At 42.5% G+C, this 20,846-nt stretch overlaps 2 protein-coding genes and 1 long non-coding RNA gene across 5 annotated transcripts; 2 read left to right on the plus strand and 1 right to left on the minus strand.

The window, feature by feature from the left end:
• Nucleotides 1–4,687: 4,687 nt before the first annotated feature.
• Nucleotides 4,688–16,144, plus strand: LOC136450031 (ubiquitin carboxyl-terminal hydrolase 6-like). 2 transcript variants are annotated; one of them, XM_066450285.1, is made up of 18 exons: nt 4,688–4,826; nt 6,624–6,769; nt 6,867–6,902; nt 7,018–7,125; nt 7,618–7,718; nt 7,801–7,927; nt 8,727–8,786; nt 8,872–8,936; nt 9,113–9,166; nt 11,020–11,128; nt 14,452–14,540; nt 14,620–14,689; nt 14,855–14,935; nt 15,014–15,088; nt 15,228–15,276; nt 15,461–15,580; nt 15,673–15,747; nt 15,823–16,144. In XM_066450285.1, the coding sequence occupies exons 1-18, from the start codon at nt 4,817–4,819 to the stop codon at nt 15,882–15,884; spliced, it is 1,437 nt and encodes a 478-aa protein (XP_066306382.1). In that variant the 5' UTR covers nt 4,688–4,816; the 3' UTR covers nt 15,885–16,144. The 2 variants fall into 2 exon arrangements, with proteins under 2 accessions (XP_066306382.1, XP_066306383.1); XM_066450286.1 differs by lacking the exon at nt 4,688–4,826 and adding an exon at nt 4,937–5,176.
• Nucleotides 9,659–10,871, minus strand: LOC136450032 (uncharacterized). The gene is made up of 2 exons (XR_010758242.1): nt 10,313–10,871; nt 9,659–10,226 (listed from the first exon to the last, which is right to left on the minus strand). It is a non-coding gene; the product is annotated as an uncharacterized lncRNA (long non-coding RNA).
• A 1,728-nt stretch (nt 16,145–17,872) lies between the features above and the next one.
• Nucleotides 17,873–19,475, plus strand: LOC136452282 (3-hydroxyacyl-[acyl-carrier-protein] dehydratase, mitochondrial-like). Of its 2 annotated transcripts, none has more exons than XM_066452904.1 (3): nt 17,873–18,749; nt 18,858–18,982; nt 19,102–19,475. In XM_066452904.1, the coding sequence occupies exons 1-3, from the start codon at nt 18,474–18,476 to the stop codon at nt 19,250–19,252; spliced, it is 552 nt and encodes a 183-aa protein (XP_066309001.1). In that variant the 5' UTR covers nt 17,873–18,473; the 3' UTR covers nt 19,253–19,475. The 2 variants fall into 2 exon arrangements, with proteins under 2 accessions (XP_066309001.1, XP_066309000.1); XM_066452903.1 differs by having other exon boundaries at nt 17,883–18,749; nt 18,858–18,988; nt 19,102–19,472.
• Nucleotides 19,476–20,846: the final 1,371 nt, after the last annotated feature.

Here is a 20,846-nt window from a genome sequence, read left to right on the forward strand (position 1 = left end):
TGGAAAAGTCCATTTGGTTGAATAGCTGTGGCTTTTAGAAAACTTCTCACACTGACAGGCGCGCCCCACATGTCATACACACACTGCTTCTTCATCCTCTAGCCACCATGGGGATGGCCGTGCTCGCCGGAGCTGGCCGCACCCACCACGGGGACGTACGAATCCGCTCATGCCTACGCCGGGGAGGACCGGATCCACTCGCTCCTACGCCGGGAGGGGCGGAGCTTGTCTGCGCCGCGTTGGGGAGGGCCGTGGAGGGGCAGAGCCTCCTGTGCCGCGACGAGGAGGGCCGGAGCCACCTGCGCCACGCGGGGAGGGTTGGGAGGGGCGGAGGGAAGGGCCGAGGGAGGGAGGTGCCGGCCGTCGATGAGGAGCTGAGGGAAGGCCGCGGCCGTCGGGCCTCCCGCGCGCGCGCCCGAGGCGGCAGCGGCGGAGCTCCCACACGCCCTGTGCTGGCCGCCGGTGGCAGGGTGGCGCTCGCTCTGGTTGTCGAGGGAGGGAGGTGCCGGCCGCCGGGGAGGAGCTGAGGGAGGGCCGCCGGTGTTGGATTGCCGGCATTCAGGGCTCCCGCGCGCGCGCCCGAGGCGGCAGCGGCGGAGCTCCCGCATACCCCGTGCTGGCCGCCGGAGGCAGGGTGGCGCTCGCTCTGGTCGTCGGGGAACGAGCCTACACGCCGGCGAGGTAGCTGGGCGGCGCGGCGCGGAGGAATCGCGGCGGCGCGGAGCGGAGGAAGTCGCGGCGGCGGGGAAAAGAACGAACTGTTTTCTTCATAATGGATGGCATTGCGGGTAATTTTGATAAAAATGAGGAAGCTACAGCCGGTGAAAGCAGCCTCCCCCCTGCTGTGAAAATTGAACTGGGCAAAAGCTAGCTTTTGGAGAAGCTGTTGGTCTATCCAAACCCCTTTGGTTAGCTTTTTGACTTCTGGAGAAGCTACAGCCGGTTGAAAGCTGAACCAAACACCCCCTAAGGAAGCTTAAACAGGGAGCGAATACAAAGCACCTTGAGAAATGAACAAGTGTGTGATCTTCGGGAGGCAAAGGTACGCTAATTTCTTTTAGCGTAGTTTTATTACATATAAGAAATTGCATTTCAATCTGCATGAGCTTATGAAATGGAACAATTATTTTGGCCCTTTTTTGCTGCTATGTCAATAGCCACATATTTTGTCGAAATCCAGGAGCACTGCTCAATCATATAAGAGTTTTTTCATCAAAATAATTTTGATGGCATTTACTTCACCGAATGCAACCTTATTTTTGTTCTCTAATTAATTCTGAGCAAACTCAGATATATGTAAATGTTATATCTCTTCTATTTGTTTTGTTTATGTGTAAATTTTACACAAATCAGTATACATTTATAATAATGTTCACTATACACAATAGGGAATATCTTTCTTATCGCTTGACGAGGATATTCGGGCAAGACAAAATATTGACATTTTTTGTGGCTCTCATTGCAACGCTTGGGCATTTACCAATATAAGCATAAGACTGAAGGTAATGGGTTAGTCTGAAAGTGTCAGGGATGGTCACCAACTCATTAGGAGATTGGGCAGTAACTGATGAAACACTGTTGGCTTTGAATTTTTTTGTATTGGACGGGTTTATAAAATTTTCATATTTCTGAAAAGGTGTGGTTCATAAAGTTTTGTGATTGTATTAAAAATCAAGGAAAATTCCTATCTTATATCGTTCCATTAGCTATAAGTGACTCTGTGTGTGTTTTGACCTGGGGAATCACCTTGGCTGATGATGCTTGTGCTCCCCGCTCCCAAGCATGGATGGCCTGGCTTATGAATCCCCAAGTTATTTTAGGCCTTTTATCATGAGCACTTTTGCCCTAATAAGTGGGGATGGACTTACAGATGGCACTGAAAAACTAAGACGAAAAACATGGATACAGAGTATGAATAGCACTAACCATGCTTAGACAGTTGATACAATAATCCTTTATCAAGGTTAGGTTGCATGTCTTCCTCAAACTTCGGGTACTTTGCTTTTCTCTTTTCTTGTTATCTTGGAGTATCAGCGTGGGGTCAACTGTCAATGGTGCTTAATTCTGTGATATTGAGGACCAGAAATGTTTGGTACTACCACATATCTGACAGGTTGGGTTGACTGCACTTTTTTTGTGCAATGAGACAAGCAAGGAGCGACATTTGAAGACTGATTTGAAGAGTGATGCCAATGAATGCTTGAAAGCTGTGTACAATGACCAAAAGCCACCATAACACCATGCTGGAAGAAATTTTGAAATAGTTCTGGAGTTGGACATGGTTAATTTAAACAATTTTGTACACATTTAGTTATTAATTGAAAGTTTCCCATTACCTTGATACCAGATAACTGAACTTTAGATGTTTTATTGCACTCTTAGTTCAGAGAATGGCGGTGCCATTTCTTCTCATTGTGATGGGCACATTGATTTGCTCATTGTCATATGAGAAAAAAAACTTGTGAGCATGATGCTTTAGCCAAAGAACAACTAAAGCTTAATGGACATAGCGTCGACCTGTGCATCATCTCAAATGGCCATCGCTCTCTGAGGTCGACGATCTCTGCACCGCTTAGTTTCCCGTATAGCATGTAGACCGACTCCTTTATGGAAGACAACCGATGTCAGCAAGAGTGAAATGACAGTGATGATGGTGGAATGATAGTCTCATCATGTTCAAAGATTCATTTTTAGTAGTAGTATAACACATGTTTAAATTAAAATTTCTATGATTTTATATGGCTCTCTGTGACTATTAATTTTACGAACTTTACTTTTTGGATTAAATGTTACTTTAACATCAGTATTTAATTTCATAGTATTATTATCTTATCGTGCGATCCATATTTTTTTAACAAAAAATTAGTTATCCCGTAGCAACGGGCACACTACCTAGTATAAAATATAAAAGAGAGTCCTATTCCTTTTTTTTCAGCTCTTTTGTACGCATCTGGGAGGTTATATGGTTTTGTATTTTCCTCCACTCTGCTTCATAAAAAAATCCGGCTCCGATTAGGTGCAGAATTTTTTTTTGCCGACCCTCCCTCCGCTCCTATGGTTTATTGTTTTAAAAAATATAAACGATTTTCATCCTCTTCTTCTTTTTTAATTTTTCTTATGTTTTCTTCCATTCCGTCTACCGAGCACAAACTCCTGTCCGAGGAGTCCGTTCTAAGAAGTGTCTTTTTATGTTTTTCTTGTTTTTTTTTTCAATTTTCCCATGCCTTTTTTGTGTTTTCCCATTTTCAATTTATGTTCCAGTGGGTTTTTTTCATGTTTTCCTATTCATTTTAACTTTTTATGTTTGTTCTTTTCCATTTTCTTTTCTTTGAACCTATGTCGTCACTAGACCTGAGCAATTTGTAGGCCAGAGGAAGCTTTGAGCCGAGCCGAAAAAAGTCTTGCTACTTTAGATCAAAATATCTCATCCATGACCGTTCCTGGACAAGCCAGACCTTTTTTTTTTTTGGCCAGGCTTGGATCAGGCCCAGGCCAAGGAAGGCCACCAGTGCAGTTTATAGTTTATATACACCATGTTTGCTTGTTGGTTTCAGCCAGACTTATTCAATCAGTCAACAGTGTTTTTCTCTTACAACAAACCAGCACCAGCCAGCGCAGAAACCAACCAGCGAACACGTCGATAGTGTAAAATAGCTAAAATAAATGTTTGGCACGGAGAAAAATACCATCTTTTCTCTTGACATCGCTTGGCCAGTAAGGCTCGTGGACGGGGACTCAGTTTGCTCAGATCTACTGCAAAGTTATCATATAATAGGTTGTGCGTTAAAGTCTCGGTGTAACGGTTCGGACATATAAAACTAAAAAAGTAATTCCAACCAAATTTTTCTACTTTATACAGTACCCTCATGTTTCTCATGTCATGTACATAATCCGGACTCCAAGCACACATAGGACAATTGACAATGAGAAGTCTGATTTCCAGACATATGCAACAATGGTACAAAGTTCGCTTCTAAGACGTATTGGAATAGATGGCATTGTGAGGGGTATGATTCTAAATACCCACGACAAGGAACATGGCCCGCACGGTCAGGGACATTTCAGCCCACAAGGCATCTAGAAGATTTGATTTACTATGACTCTTATGGATATTGTAACTAACCATATAACCGACTAGAAAACTTTTCTTATAACCAAACCCCTTCATAGTATATAAGGAGGGACAGGGGTTCCCTAGTCGGCATCTCCATCCCACGTCTCATTTCATATTCTAGCAATACAAACCAACAGAGCACATGACGTAGGGTTTTACGTCATATCGACGGCCTAAATTGTATAAATCTTGTGTCTTGTGTCTCTATTACCAACTAGTTCCCGATCACACGCACCTCTACCAATCAATCTATCGTCGCGTCGTCGGTGGACTACCAAACATCTTTAGTGGACAGGCATGCTCATTAAATAAATCATGATCGTTAAATAAATCTCTAAAACGTAGATCGTTCGGGTGATCGTCAACAAGCAGTACATCTAATGCACGGTCATATTTGCTTTTAAAAATAGAATCCCTGCCGGAGCACTATTATAAATAAATAAATATTAATATTAATGGCGTGCGTACTCAATGGGCCCTCAGCACTTCACGGCCCACGGGCTGAAGCCACCGGGCAGCAGAATTGCTCCGGCTGGGTTATGGGATTACGGCGTCTCCAAGCGAGGAAGCGTCCGCATAAAACATCCGCTGTCCCCGTGCGCTCTCGACCCTTCTCATTGCCTGTGCCTGTGCCTGTGCCGCCCCCGTTCCTTTCTCCTCCAGCAAGTAAACCCCGTTTCCACAGCGTCACGCACAGCCGCCATGCCGACCGGTGAGCTCCTCTCTCCCCTCCTCCTCCTTTCCCGCCCCGGGCTGTCGATTTCTAGGGCCGTGGTATTGATCTCATCGCCCACGAGTCCTCCGGTTCTGGGTCGAATCGGCGGCGGTAGGTTATTATTATTTTTTTCTACTAATACGTGCTCCGCGTGCGCCCGTAGGGGGCCTCTGCTCGGTTCGATTGGTCTCTTGGTCGAGGGGAAGTTCGGGGATCGGATTGCGGCGATGGATTGCTGTTGTGGCGCCGTAGCGTCGCGGGTTGCTTCGGGATTGTTTTGGTGGTTCCGGAAGTTTGCTTGGGAACATAGGGTTTGGTTCTGGATGCCAGACTCCACGCTCACAGAGGTGCTACATGGCGCTCTAGGCTCCCTTGCTGCATTTGCCTTTGCTGCTTGCGGATGTGTGCCCTGGTGTCTTTTGGGTCCATGACAGAGGAACTATAGGTACTACGCTAGAATAATTGTATGTGTTGTGTGTCCCCTCTTGCAAAGTGTTTTTTTTGATCCATAGTAGTTGGAGGGACCTAATTTCGGGCAGGGCCATGACAAAGTTGTGTTCCTAATTGCCCATATTCCTTGATGTTTGTTTGCTTAATTTAAGTGCTAAACACGCCACCACTTATGACAATGGTTTCTGGCTCACATCCAAAATGGAGATATAGACGACATAAGACTGAGCTACTCTGACTTGCTTTGATATTGTAGAATACCAACAAATCAACAAACATAACCCTTGTTTTCATTTTTTGGATTTCTGTTTTTGCCTTTTAGTGTGGGGGCATGCTGTGACTTATTGCTGTATGGTTACATTTGGCTCATGGAGGTGAACACTGCATTTGCCTTTTGTCACCTGCATACGGTTGCACTAGCATGAGGTCCTGAACCCCAGTTGTCTGTGACTGTGACTGAGATATTTAGCTGGAATTGCAATGTGGGACCCTGTGGTATCTTGGTGTTCTGGCTTTGAAACACAGAGGTGGTGGTTGTAGGTGAGTGTGGCGCTCAGTTCTAGGCTCAAAGTTATAGGTGTCAATGGTTTAATTCCTCTTTTACGCATTGTGTTAAATGTATTCTCTTTGATGCCATGAATTTTTCACTGCCCACCAAAAGCAGCCAACTGGGCCTTGTACACTGTCCTTCAGTGGAACCATGCCACTTGTGCTTAGACTTGTTGCTAGGGCTCACTGAATATGATAAATCCTAGAAAATATAAGACATGTATAGCGAACATAGGCTGAATTGCAAACCTGATGTCTTTGTTTTGCGGTGTGGATTGTTTGTGTTTTGTGTGTATAATGCTCCTTGCTCCACCTGTTCCATTATTAATTTATTATAGAAAAATTGAAAACCAGTAAGTTTTACATTCATTTTGGCAAGCTGATTATTCACTTGATGTGCGGTTGTGTGTAGAATTCTGTTATGATAGTGTTGCATCTGTCCATAAGAGTTCCTTGCTCTTATTCTTTTGCTTCCTTTCATATATTGTTATCTGGATCATGCTATATGAATATTTCTGGTGCAATATTTGGCATTCTCTACTAGCTCCTTGTTTTGCTACAGTGCTCAATAAATCATTTTGCATGAAACTTCCTGTTGATTTTCTTTACAAGTTGTCTTAATATATTTACAAATCATAGAAGGAAGGCAATTTTATCCATCTCTAATTACTGGAGATAAGCTTCTGTTTTAACACCAGAATTTGGTGTTATGGCCTACTTCGTAATATTAGTTCCATGTGTGCGCAGACATATTTTCTTTCATACTATAGCTAATGGTTTTTGAATGATTTCCAGTAAGCGTGAAATGGCAGAAGGAGGTCTTTCCAGGCATAGAGATTGACACTAGCCAGCCTCCGATTGTTTTCAAGAGTCAGCTGTACACACTTACTGGTGTGCCACCTGAACGCCAAAAAATTATGGTGAAGGGTGGAATATTGAAGGTATACTATTTTGTTGAGTGCTTATAGATTCATTTGTGTCCATTGGGCATTCATACATTGTAATAACTGGATGACATGTTTGCTGTGCATAATACAGGATGATGCAGATTGGTCTACTTTGGGAGTGAAAGATGTGAGATGCTTGACTTATTTTCTGTGCTCATATTTTGTTGTATCAAGTCATCAAGTGCTCAAATGCTGTATTATGTTGCCTCAAATTAGAACTGAATTTGAAATGCGCTCTGTAGGGCCAAAAGTTGATGATGATAGGCACGGCTGATGAGATTGTGAAAGCTCCAGAGAAAGGTCCAGTGTTTGTTGAGGATCTACCAGAAGAAGAGCAAGTGGTTGCACTGGTACATACTGGATATCATTCTGTGCATGTGCTGCCTATTCTTAGTTTTTTAGTTATTACCTTATCTGTTAAAGAATGAATGGTTAATTTGCTAATCATAGCTGATCGCGTGTACACGTCATGACAGTATGCTTCCTGTGCACATACATGAAATGGGAGCATATGCTTTGTGTGTACCAATGGCATTGGGTGATGGTAACTTGAAAACATATTCTTTAGCAACTTGGGATTTTTTAATGTATTTATAATAGAACAGTCTAAATTGACATCTAAGAGTAGGAACTTTATGCGCAGGTAAGATCATCCTGATGTACAAGCCAATTTTGTTAAATTTATGATAGATATTGTCTCTTCTTGCATGATTAGCTGTCAATATTGAAATCATATCTTGTCGTTGCTGTGATTAGTATCAGTGATGTTACATTTTTTTTTATCTTTTTGTTGCTAGTATTTATCATCTTTATTGAAATGAGTTTGCCCTTCTAATATTTAGGGTCACAGTGCTGGTCTTTATAATCTTGGGAATACATGCTATATGAATTCCACATTGCAATGTCTGCATTCTGTTCCAGAGCTGAAGTCAGTGCTGCTAAGGTTTAACCTAAAATTTCCTATGTATTAATTTTGAAGAGGCTTTCGATTTGGTGTTTGATATCATTCTTTTCTACTTGCCCAGCTATCCAGATACTGTAAGAGGTAATGGCATTGACCAAGGTTCTCATAATTTGACTCTTGCTACTCGTAATACCTTTGGTGATCTTGATCAAAGTGTTCGCCCTGTTGCACCCCTACAATTCTTGCAGGTAAGCTCACCATCATTAAGCTATTGTATCTAGGCTAGTAAAGTATATTTTTTCTTAGTTCTGGTGCAGAAGAGCTCATTTCATCATTGTTGTCCTTGAAATTCTACGAGTCAGATGAGGGGAACTCTCTTGAAAATGTGAATGTCCATGGCATTTGTTTGTTCAGACATTTGAATTTTACTAATAGTTTATGCAAACTAGTGACTGCATCATTAGGCCCTATTTGGTTCCGCGTCGGCAGCGCGTTTCAGCGGAGAACGCGAAAAAATCCCGCCGAACGGTCCGCGTTCGACGCGTGTTGGACGGCCGCGCGCTACGTGAACCGCAGAAAAATGAACTGCGCGATGAGAAATCGCGAACGCAGCATCCGAGCCGCGTTCGCTTAATCGTGGTCGCGCGTTGGCCGATCGTGGAAACAAACAGGGCCTTATATTTGTGATTAAATAGACTCACGGTATGATATTACATTTTATTATTAATAAAGTATAGTTAGACCTCCTCATTGAAGATCATGGATAATCTTATAGTTATTGGAGATCATAAAAATTCTAACAACCGCTAATATTTGAAAACAGAGGGAACATAGCTTACTGTTTCAAGTACTCTGTTACTGTTTTGATAGTTCAAGAAAATATGGACTTTAATTTCCTTAGTATATATTGCCATGATTATGGAATTGTATGCTTTATGAAGTCCTAATTGAATTATGTGATCTAGTTTGGTTGGTAGATTTTGAGGGCTCATGAGGGTAAAATATGTTTAATACTGACAGTTCTTTTTTTTGTCTGGCTTTGAGCAGACACTGCGTAAAAAATACCCGCAATTTGCGCAGCAGCATAATAATGTCTACATGCAACAGGTTCCGTCTAATCACCTACGTTTAAGTTTTGTTATCTACTCTTGAATTTCTGTAATGATGTTCATTTTTTTAAAAAAAAATACAGGATGCAGAAGAATGCTGGACACAGTTGGTGTATACACTTTCTCAAACTCTTACCTCAGATTCAAGGTAACCTGTTTGTTGTCAACTAATGGCACTTCACCCTGTCACCATTTATATTTATCGTATTTATCTTTGTGGTCCCTTTTTTAAATTCTACAAAGTAGAGTGGACTCCCTGTAATTTTTATGGCAATATTTGGCTACTTTGCCTAAAACTATTTGCCTACTTTTTTTTTCCTATAGTGAATCTGCAGTTCTTCCGATGAAGCAACTATTTGGGATAGATCTCGTGAGCAGGTTCTCTCCCTCCTCCCTTGTATTATATTCCCTATATATTTGTATATGTTACTTTTTGTTGTACAATTGTAGTTTGGTGCGACTGTTTATTTTTTACTCAAACAGGCAGGAGAGGTGCGCATAATAGCATATCATTATAGAAGAAAAAAAAATATGGTACAGGGCCAGTTCAAACCAGCAAAAGATTACGTGACCACATGCTAATTAGATACCCGCCAAAAAGAACCCTGCTATATTAACACAAGGCTAATGATTCTGTTTTATACATCTTATACAGAACACAGATGGATCCAACATACAACATCATCTTATTTTATGTTTATAATTGGCCTTTATCTTATTGCTAGTAGGCAGCGACGGAGCACGGCACAAAATCAAGGGGGGGCCAACTTGACAAAAACACAAGTGAAATATGTTGACATCAGAAATAAAACCATATATACTATGATAAATTTAACTAATCACATATCAAGTGACTACAGAGACGGCCGCTGCTCTCGGAATATTCCAACCAAGACGGAAATTGACTGAACCAAATATAATTGAAACGGCGTTGATGCCCTTGGGGTCCAGAAGGCTTGTATTTCTTCAATAATGGTTGCATGGGACCTAACTGCAAGTATGCTCGCCGCACTTGATCTCTCTGGTCATTTGGATATTGCCAAATTTGTGGACGCAATGCAGGATCTCTCTCCAAGAATTCAATGCCTCGAAACATGATGTGTTCATTTCTTTGATTTTCTTCTTCCTCAGCTTCGGCTCCTTCCGTATCTTCTTCTGCTATTCCAATTGCTTCTTCCTGGACTTCTTGTCTTTGTGGCTCTGAATCATCTAACTCGTTTGCAACTGCAGCTTCTTGTTCTCCTTGCCTCAGCTGATCCAATTCATCTAACTGAGCTGCTGCTGCTTCCTCATTTCCTTCTTGCCTTTGGGGTTCCAAATCACCTAGCTGAAGTATTGGAGGAGCTTGATCTTCCTCTTCCCCAACATCTGATTCATCTCGTTTTCTTTTGTAAAAAGAATGGAGAGACACAATTTTCATGCGAACCATTGTTGGTACCTAATAAAAAAATGCATCCAGTTATTTTTGATTTCAATCAAGCATCTAGCAAAAGTGCAAAACCACCTGAAAAAGAAATAGAGCACCTCCGGTCAAATGCTCAGGGACTCAGCCACTCAGGGTATTCGTAAGGCACGGGACCAAGCCACCGCAACTGATCTCCGCCGTACCAAAAGCTGCAATCGTTGCTACTCAGCTACAGCTCAGACAAATCAAATGCTGTTTACCCTTTCTAATGAAGTAAATAGGACGGACTGCACCTGTTGGCTGTTGTTACGCTGTTACGGGCGCCGCGCGCGGCAGCGCGGAGAGCGTCGGCCTCGGCAGCTGCGGCGGCCTTCCTGTCCTCGAGGCAGCACGGAGAGTGTCGGCCTCGGCAGCTGCGGCGGCCTTCCTGTCAGCCGTGCTTCCTGTCCTCGAGGCGGCGGCGGAGGCGGGCGCCCAGGGGGCTGTTGCCTGTTGGCGAGGGCCTTGACGGCGGAACTGCGGAAGAGTCCCTGAGTCGGCACTCTGCTCAGCTATTGTTGGGCTGTCTGCTTGTCTGGGGTATTCAGTATTGGGCTTCGTGGGCAATATTTGATATTTTTGTTTTGGACAAGGGGGGCCGGAGCCCAGTTTGGCCCCCATTGCGCTCCGTCCGTGCTAGTAGGTGTTTCATATTCTGTTTCTATGGATAACCATTTGGTATTTGTCATAACATCTGGTAGACTGGATATGCATGCTACAAAGATGAATTGCTTGCAGTGAACTTGTGATATTTCATATCTGTTGATGAATGCTTTTACTTCTATAGGGTCCACTGTGCAGAAAGTGGTGAGGAGAGCACGGAGACAGAATCAGTTTATTCCCTTAAGTGTCATATATCTCAAGATGTGAACCATCTTCATGAGGGAATTAAGCATGTAAGTAATGTTGTGCCACCCCCACCCTATGTTGTATCCCAAGTTCTACAACCAGTTTTTTCTGGTATGTATAACTGAAACTTCAAATTTGTAGAAGTCAGATAATCTAGTTTATTCAGAAATAACCTGCAACTATCACCTGCCTCCTCCATTCTTTCCTAAAATGAAAGATGACGCTTGTTCAAGCACCTCCAAGACGACGACGACAACAACAACAACAACAAAGCCTTTAAGTCCCAAACAAGTTGGGGTAGGCTAGAGTTGAAACCCAGCAGAAGTAATCAAGGTTCAGGCACGTGAATAGCTGTCTTCCAAGCACTCCTATCTAAGGCTAAGTCTTTGGGTATATTCCATCATTTCAAGTCTTCTTTTATTGCCTCTACCCAAGTTAACTTCGGTCTTCCTTTGCCTCTCGTCACGTTACTATTCTGGCTTAGGATTCCACTACGCACCGGTGCCTCTGGAGGTCTCCGTTGGACATGTCCAAACCATCTCAACCGGTGTTGGACAAGCTTTTCTTCAATTGGTGCTATCCATAATCTATCACGTATATCATCGTTTCGAACTCGATCCCTTCTTGTATGACCGCAAATCCAACGCAACATACGCATTTCCGCGACACTTATCTGTTGAACATGTCGTCTTTTCGTAGGTCAACATTTTGCACCATACAACATAGCAGGTCTAATCGCCATCCTATAAAACTTGTCTTTTAGCTTCTGTGGTACCCTTTTGTCACATAGGACACCAGATGTTTGCCGCCACGTCATCCACCCTGCTTTGATTCTATGGCTAACATCTTTATCAATATCCCCGTCTCTCTGTAGCATTGATCCTAAATATCGAAAGGTATCCTTCCTAGGCACTGCTTGACCTTCCAAACTAATATCTTCCTCCTCCCGAGTAGTAGTGTCGAAGTCACATCTCATATACTCAGTTTTAGTTCTACTAAGTCTAAAACCTTTGGACTCCAAAGTCTCCCGTCATAACTCCAGTTTCTGATTCACTCCTGTCCGGCTTTCATCAACTAGCACTACATCGTCCGCGAAAGGCATACACCAATGGATGTCCCCTTGTATGTCCCTTGTGACCTCGTCCATCACTAAGGCAAACAAATAAGGGTTCAAAGCTGACCCTTGATGTAGTCCTATCCTAATCGGGAAGTCATCCGTGTCTCCACCACTTGTTCGAACTCTAGTCACAACATTGTTGTACATGTCCTTAATGAGGCCGACGTACTTCGTTGGGACTTTATGTTTGTCCAAAGTCCACCACATAATATTCCTTGGTATTTTATCATAAGCCTTATCCAAGTCAATAAAAACCGTGTAGGTCCTTCTTCTTCTCCCTATACCGCTCCATAACTTGTCTTATTAAGAAAATGGCTTACATGGTTGACCTTCCGGGCATGAAACCAAATTGGTTCATAGAGACCCGCGTTATTGCTCTCAAGCGATGCTCGGTAACTCTCTCCCATAGCTTCATAGTATGGTTCATCAACTTAATTCCCCGGTAATTAGTACAACTTTGAATATCCCATTTATTCTTGTATATCGGTACCAATATACTTCTCCACTCATCAGGCATCTTGTTCGATCGAAAAAATGGTTGAACAGCTTGGTTAGCCATACTATAGCTATGTCCCCGAGACATCTCCACACCTCGATTGGGATACCATCCGGTCCCATCGCCTTATCTCCTTTCAATTCTTCAACGCCTCTCTGACCTCAGCTTCTTGGATTCTCCGCACAAAACGCATATTGGTGTCATCAAAAGAGTCATCCAACTGAAAGGTTGTGTCCGTATTCTCACCATTGAATAATTTGTCAAAATACTCTTGCCATCGATGTCGGATCTCATCCTCACTAAGAGATGCTCCTTTTCATCCTTAATGCACTTAACTTGGTTGAAGTCCCTTGTCTTTCTCTCACGAACACTAGCCATCCTATAAATGTCCTTCTCTCCTTCCTTCGTACTCAAACGTTGGTAAAGATCCTCGTACGCTCTACCTTTTGCCCTTTGCCACCTTGTACTTCTCTATGTTGTCCACACTCCTGTCATGGTACAAGCGTCTATAGCACTCTTTCTTCTCCTTAATAGCCCTTTGGACTTTCTCGTTCCACCACTAAGTATCTTTAGCCTCGCCTCCATTTCCTTTGGTTACTCCACACACCTCTGAGGCCACCTTTCGAATGTTGGTTGTCATCTTCTCCCACATGTTGTTTATGTCCTCTTCTTCCTTCCAAGAGCTCTCTTTGATAACCCTTTCCCTGAATACCTCTGACGTCTCCCCTTTCAGTTTCCACCACTTTGTTCTTTCAATCTTAGCTTGTTTATCCCTATGGGCACGCACCTGAAAATGAAAGTTGGCCACCAAAAGCTTATGTTGAGAAACAACACACTCCCCTGGTATCACCTTGCACCCCAAGCATGATTGTTTGTCCTTTCTTCTTGTGAGGACAAAGTCAATCTGGCTAGAGTGTTGTCCGCTACTGAAGGTCACTAGATGAGATTCTCTCTTTCTAAAGAAAGTGTTGGCTATCATCAGGTCAAAAGCTACCGCGAAGTCCAGAACTTCCTCCCCCTCCTGATACCCAAAACCTCCATAAACTGCCTCGAAACCTGCGCTTGTAGTACCTACATGCCCATTAAGATCTCCTTCTATAAAAAACTTCTCACTACTAGGTACAGCTCTAATCAGGCCATCTAAGTCTTCCCATAACTGTCTCTTAGCACTCTCGTCGAGGCCTACTTGGGGGGCATACGCACTAATTACGTTCAAGACCATATCACCAATGACAAACTTGACTAAGATAATCCTATCTCCTTGCCTTCTCACTCCCACCACACTATTCTTGAGGCTCTTATCAATCAAAACTCCTACTCCATTTCTATTCGCAACTGTCCCTGTGTACCAAAGCTTGAAACATGTATTGTCCACCTCCTTCGCCTTCTGACCCTTCCATTTAGTCTTTTGAACGCATAATATATTTACACGTCTTCTAGTCGCGGTATCAACTAATTCTCTTAACTTACCTGTAAGCGACCCTACATTCCAACTAACTAAACGGATCCTAGTTGGTTTGACTAGCTTCCTTACCCTTCGCACCCGTCGACTCCGAGAACCCTTTTTTTTTTGTTATTGATGCATTGAAAGAGGTGGGCGCTGTTGCATTTTGTGCTGTTCTTGTGTCTTCTGTGAGAGGGGAAAGGGAGAATAAAATAGAATATCTTGTCATGTCCTGTCACATTAGTTTCTACAGATTTCCTTCAGAATTTTCATAAGATGAAAGATCTCAATCATTCGCATTTTCTTTGTACAGGGCTTGAAGACAGAACTTGAGAAAGCTTCACCTACACTGGGTCGAACTGCAGTTTATACTAGAGAATCAAGAATAAATGAGCTGCCTAGGCAAGTACATTAAATCTTTGCATTTCACTTGTGTCCTCGTTTATACAGAAAAAAAATTACATAATACTCCTTCCTTTAGGTACTTGACTGTTCAGTTCGTTCGTTTCTTTTGGAAAAGGGAATCAAACCAAAAGGCAAAGATTTTACGAGTATGTTAGTTTCTTTTACTCCCTTCCCTTGAACAATGATTTGATGATTATAGCAACTAGGTTTTATATGGAATCTTGTCATTTTTGTCTCTACTACTATGGTGTTAGACATGTTTTTCCTTATTTGCTAAAATAATTCTCTTTTGTGTTTTATTTTATTTCCAGAAAGTTGATTACCCACTGGAACTGGATGTTTATGAATTTTGCTCTGATGAACTGAAACAGAAACTCCAAGCTCCTCGGCAGGTGCTTTCACTATTCAGTTTTGAGTTGCCAACATTATTGTTGCAGTATTAATTTTGGATGCTCAATTTGCATGTAAAGATGCTGAGAGATGCAGAAAATGCAAAGTTCGGATTGAAAGCACATGGGAAAGCTAGCAGCTCAAAAGAAAATGAGGTAATGGTTGTGTTGTACCCAGGGTATCATCGAATCATAAATAATAGCTGTGAAGAAATAAATGGATCAACTGTCACATTAAGCTTTCAGTTTTTGGATCTTCAATCCATTGTCATGCAATTATGGCATTTCATTTCAGGAGTCATCAAGTAGTGCTGGGGAATCGTCCAGTATGGACATTGACAAAGGCAAGTTGTTTGTTTCTGCCCTCATTTTGTAATGATAGAAGTGTGTGATTGCCTTGTTGTCAAACTTTATTTCTTGGGATTATATTTTTAAGATCCAAAAAGTTTCACCCCTGTAATGATCGAGGACACTGCTAGTGTTATCTTACTAGCTTTTAAACTAAGTTTGCTCATGTGTTAAATGCAGCTGAGTCTTCTCTACCAAAGAAACAATTAACTGGCGTCTATGATTTGGTTGCTGTCTTGACACACAAGGGAAGAAGTGCAGACTCTGGCCACTATGTTGGCTGGGTTAAGCAAGATGACGGTCAGTCAACTAGTATTACAGCCCAGATACTATAATAAACTGTTTCACTTTATTATTATATATAGTTACTGAAATTTCATATTGACCATCAGGAAAATGGATCGAGTTTGATGATGACAATCCAAACATTCGCAAGGAGGAAGACATTTTGAAACTATCTGGTGGAGGTGAGCAACCGTCTTACACATCAAATGAAATATGTCATGAACGATTTTAATGGAGACTAGTGTTTGTCTATACAGGTGACTGGCACATGGCTTATATCTGCCTGTACAAAGCCCGCATGGTGGAATCAAAGAGTTAGGCCGAAGTGGTTCTACATTTCTGTGTCACGAATGCAACACTAGTTTTTGTGCCCATGAATGATGTTAATTATTTTTCCAGTTTGCAAAGTGGCTACTGTCGAATTCGCTTCAATGCGGTTGGCCATTATTCACCAGGATATGTATTTTTAGGATTTCAAATCTAGTACATTTTGTATTGTCAAAATATAGAACAAGGATTTCAGGGGAAAGCTTTCGCCTTGACAGTGGATCTGATTCATATGCACCAAGCTGTTTCATCCGTGTCTTCCTAATAAGAATATATATATACATTTTTTTAAAAAAAAAACTCAAAACTAGAGCCTTTCTGAACCAAAAGTTTATGCCACAAGCTTCATTTTCTATCAATGACTCAGAATCAATTTAACTACAGGCACGTTGAGTTCAGCGAGTGTACATATTAGAGCATCTCTAGCAGTTCTCAAATAACTACTTCATCTCAAATTATAAGACATTTGGTTATTTTTACATCAAGTACCACTCAGTCTTATTCAAAATTTATGCAAAATATCACTTTTTTTTGTCGTGGCTTGCTTTATTAATAAAAGTTATTAAAAATGACTTAAATTTGACGATGTTTGCACAATTTTTTGAGCTAAGACGAGTGATCAAATTTAGGGTCAAAAAAAGTAAACGTCTTATAATTTATGATGGAGGAAGTACCTCTGTTCCCAGTAGAACTGTCATACTGGGGTAGTTAAATAACTCCCTCTATCCTTATATTGTCATACTAGGGGAGTTAGGGTAATTTTGTTGCTCCAATAGAGGGAGTTCGTATAAAACTATCATACCGGGGAGTTAAGCTAATTTTATTGCTCCAACAATTTTCTCAATAGGTCTTTCTTTTTTTACCATCAATATATATTCTATCTTCCCTCAAACAAAGGAGAGAGGAGCATCTCCTCCAATAGCTTGGGCCCACGGCCCACCCTTTTTTGGGCGAGCCAACTGTTGCCATCTACCTCCGCACGTGCACAGGAGGCCCGCGATATGTGACAGATCTAGGTCTCTGTGCGTGCCTTGTTGACGCTGAGGCCAACATGCGCTAAACAAATCTAGTCTAGGGACGGCGGGAGAGAGAGAAGGCCATGGTGGAGGAGGTCATGGGGGAGAGAAGAACGACACGAGAGAAGCATGGTGGAGAAGGAGGTCGTGGGGTGAGAAGGACGGTGAGAGAGCGGTGGAGGAGGTCGCGGGAGAGAAGGGCGGCGTGAGTAGGAGGAGGAGGTCGCGGGGAGAGAAGGGCGGCGGGCGAGAGCCATGCAGGAGGTCACGAGGACGGCATGGGAGAAATCGTGGGGAGTGAAGGACGGCATGAGAGAAGGTCATGGTGGAGAAGAAGGAGGTCGTGGAGAAAAGAAGCCAAACTAGTACAAGGAGGATGTCGCGGAGGAGGGAAGCCAAACTAGTACAAGAGGTAGGGGAGTATTGATATGCAGGTTCCTTATGTAAGTGTGTATTGGGGTTGATATATTAGTGATTTGTTGTAATAACTCTACAAATAATACCAAAAAGTAATATTGGTGGTCACCGATACTTTTATATTAGGGATGATTATTGGTCAGTTGCTAGAACAACTCTTAGAGTTATTTACCATACCTCCCAATGTATTTTCCATGCTAAAATTTATAGAGAATTAGTTTCTACATACTCCTTCCGTTTCACGTTTCACATAGTCACGTACAAGGAGAATAATATTTCAAAAAATGTACATGGAAAAACATTTCCCCTAAAGAATCGGCTATGCATATGCTTCATAAGTAGGCTATTCAACATATACATCTACAAATATTCCCTCGGTTCTAAATAAATTATTATAATTTGTGTTATTTGAACCATGCTTTATTTTGCGTAACCAACAACATTTGGGCCCACAAAGAGATAATTGTAATTTGATATGGACCAAAATGCCCCTACGACACTGCCTTGCAGGGCCCGCATCTCATCTTCTCTTTTCACACTCTCTCCCCCTACTCGTCGTCCCTCCACGGAAAGCACAGGCTTCCTCCCTGCTCGTGCTCCACCGGTCCACCTCTTTTGCTCCAGTACCGCCACGGATGCAGCCCGCGCCTGGGTCTCGTATGTCGTTGCAAAAGTAGGCAGATAGTATTGTTAGAGTTGTACTTTCTACCTGCTCAATTGAATGCAATTCTCACGAGAAGTCAACCAATTTAAATTTTGATTGAAATTATATTAAAAACTATTAATATTTTTTTATATAAAATAAATATCATTAGATTAATTATAGAATATATTTTCATCATGAATTTATTTAAAGACATAAATGCTAATACTATTTACTATAAACTCGATCAAAGTTGAATAAAGTTGACCGACGCGGATCCTTTAATTATATTTTTTTATGGATGCAGGGAGTAATAAAAAATAGACCCCCTATAGATGCTCTAATAAACTGATGAACCAGTTCTTACTACAGTAACCAGATTCTTTCGTTAAGACTTTCGGTTAATCCAGGCCAAAAGGGTAAGGAGACCATACTCTGCTCTCCCTCATCATAGGAACAAGATTGGATCTGATCCCTCGTCCGTGCTGGGCCCTGGGCGACCGCGATGCGCCTGGTCCGCGCGATCCTCCCTGTCGTTCGCACCGCCTCAACGACGGCCGCGTCCTCGCCAAACCGGGTGCTGAGGGTAGGCGACGCCGTGCGCGAGCGGCGGCACTTCACGGGAGCGGACGTGGCGGCGTACGCGGCGGTGAGCGGCGACCGCAACCCGGTGCACCTCGACGACGGGATCGCCCGGGAGGTGGGCGGGTTCCAGCGCGGCCGCGTGGTGCACGGCATGCTCGTGGCCTCCGTCTTCCCTTCCGTTATCGCCGCCCACTTCGTACGCTTCCACCTCTTTCCCCCGCTGTGCATTTCGTCGAACGGCACATGAGCATGGGCACTAGACTAACACCGGGGCTTGGCTTGGCTTCACTGTCGGTTGGTGCAGCCTGGCGCGTTGTACGCGAGCCAGACCCTGCGGTTTGCGGCGCCGGTGTACGTCGGAGACGAGGTGGTTGCTCAAGTCCGGGCGCTCCACATCCGGATGATGGCGGGGAATGGCAGCACAAGCCGGTACCTGTATGCCCTCCTACGCAGCCGTCCTCTCCTCTTTATTACCATACCAACGCAAGGATTAAGACTTCATCGTAACGTCAGACGTCGTAACCCATACCCCGCTTGATTCCGCGCAGGGTAAAGTTCGAAACCAAATGCTTCACTGGAAAGGATGAGGGCTCTCTCGCCATTGATGGGGAAGCCATGGCTGTCCTGCCCACGCTGGACTGGAGTTCAGAGACAGCTATCGAGAAGCAGTGCAAAGATGGGCTGGCTGGCGCCTGGTGACCATGGCAGCAGGCAGTAGAATGCTACTGTAGAAGCTATCCATGGATCAGAACGTCCTGTACCAACCCACCCCAAAAGTTCGTTTTACTTTTTTATTGCTTCATCAGAATTCTCCCTTGTACTCTGGTCCTATACCCAAAATGTTATTGTGGCATATTTTTTTTATATAAATGTTACCGTACATTTTCATTACAAATATATCATAACCGCAGTGAACATGGTCCTGTTCGTTTCGCTGAAATTTGGCTTACGCTGAAATACTCTGAGAGAAAAACATTGTTCGTTCGCTGAAAAAATACTGCTGAAGTAGTGCAGCAGAACATGGCCATAGAAAATTGAATTCAATAGTAATGACAAATAGGTATTGTTAACAGAGTGCTCTCTAGTCCTAAGATTTAGGTTCATTTCATGAGACAATGACCTCTGTCTCCCATATTTTTTTTCTCACATCAGAAAAAAAAAACATATGTGCCATCACAGGAGACAATCTACAAGGTCATGACGCTGTACCAATAAACTTGCCCTTGTCGCGCTTCCAGCTTTGGATTGAAGCCGGCTGCTACCTCACTGCACCCAATACGCTGCAACTACAATGTGTGGACAGTGGATCCACCGTATTAGAGCATCTCCACGAGATTCCTTATATTGCATTTCCTATAAGTTGTTTTAGAAGAGTACCTTAAAATTAGTTTAGGATATAAGAGAGAGAACACTACCACAATAGATTGCAAAAAAGCTTTGTCTCCTATTTTTTTTAGGGATAGGGGGAGGGGTTCTCTCCTTTATTTAGAAGAGAGAATGCTTCTTTTAGAAGATCTCTTTTTTTATTAAATTTTAGAAGATCTCTTAAAAATTATAGGTATAAGAGATTTGCTACGGCACATTCATCTCCTAAAATGCTACTTTTGCTACTTTTTAAGTATATAGGGGATTGCATAGGATATCCGGTGGAGATGCTCTTTGGTGTCTTAATACTAAGCATACATGTACCTGTAGCTCCGATACTATTTATGCGATCTTGTTAGAAAATATATTTAATTTGATGTGCTTATTTTACTACCTTATATAACATAAAAATTTCACTTCCATCCAATATAAATTTTGGGAATTTTTTACTTCTCTCTTATATTCCACCATGTTGTAAAATTTTGCCCTTAAATGATTAATGTTAGCTTTGTTTGATTTATTATTATCCATCAAAAACTTTCCGTAGTGGTCATATTACCGGAACTACTATTATCTTTAAGCTCTATCCGTTTTTTATTTCACTTTTCCTACTCGTGTGTTTTTCCTTCACCCAACCAATCTATTGCAAAGCCAATTCAACCCCTAGTACTACTTGTATTTATTGCTCCACCTTATATAGGTACTGTTTTAAATTCATATATTCTGTGTGGTAATAGAAGAGGCACGTGTGTCGCCAAATATTCTGAAACTTTTTAATACATTTTTTTTTATCTCAGGGGCTAAAGTAGCATGGATGCTCCCGTTCTATCAAAATAACCAGACTAAAATACAACTTTATATGAGGAAAGGGAAATTCAAGTTTCGTTAGGGGTGACCTATCCAATTTACATAGTTTGAGGGGTAAAAT

Source organism: Miscanthus floridulus, chromosome 5, assembly GCF_019320115.1.
Source record: "Miscanthus floridulus cultivar M001 chromosome 5, ASM1932011v1, whole genome shotgun sequence".
Classification (NCBI taxonomy): Eukaryota; Viridiplantae; Streptophyta; class Magnoliopsida; order Poales; family Poaceae; genus Miscanthus; species Miscanthus floridulus.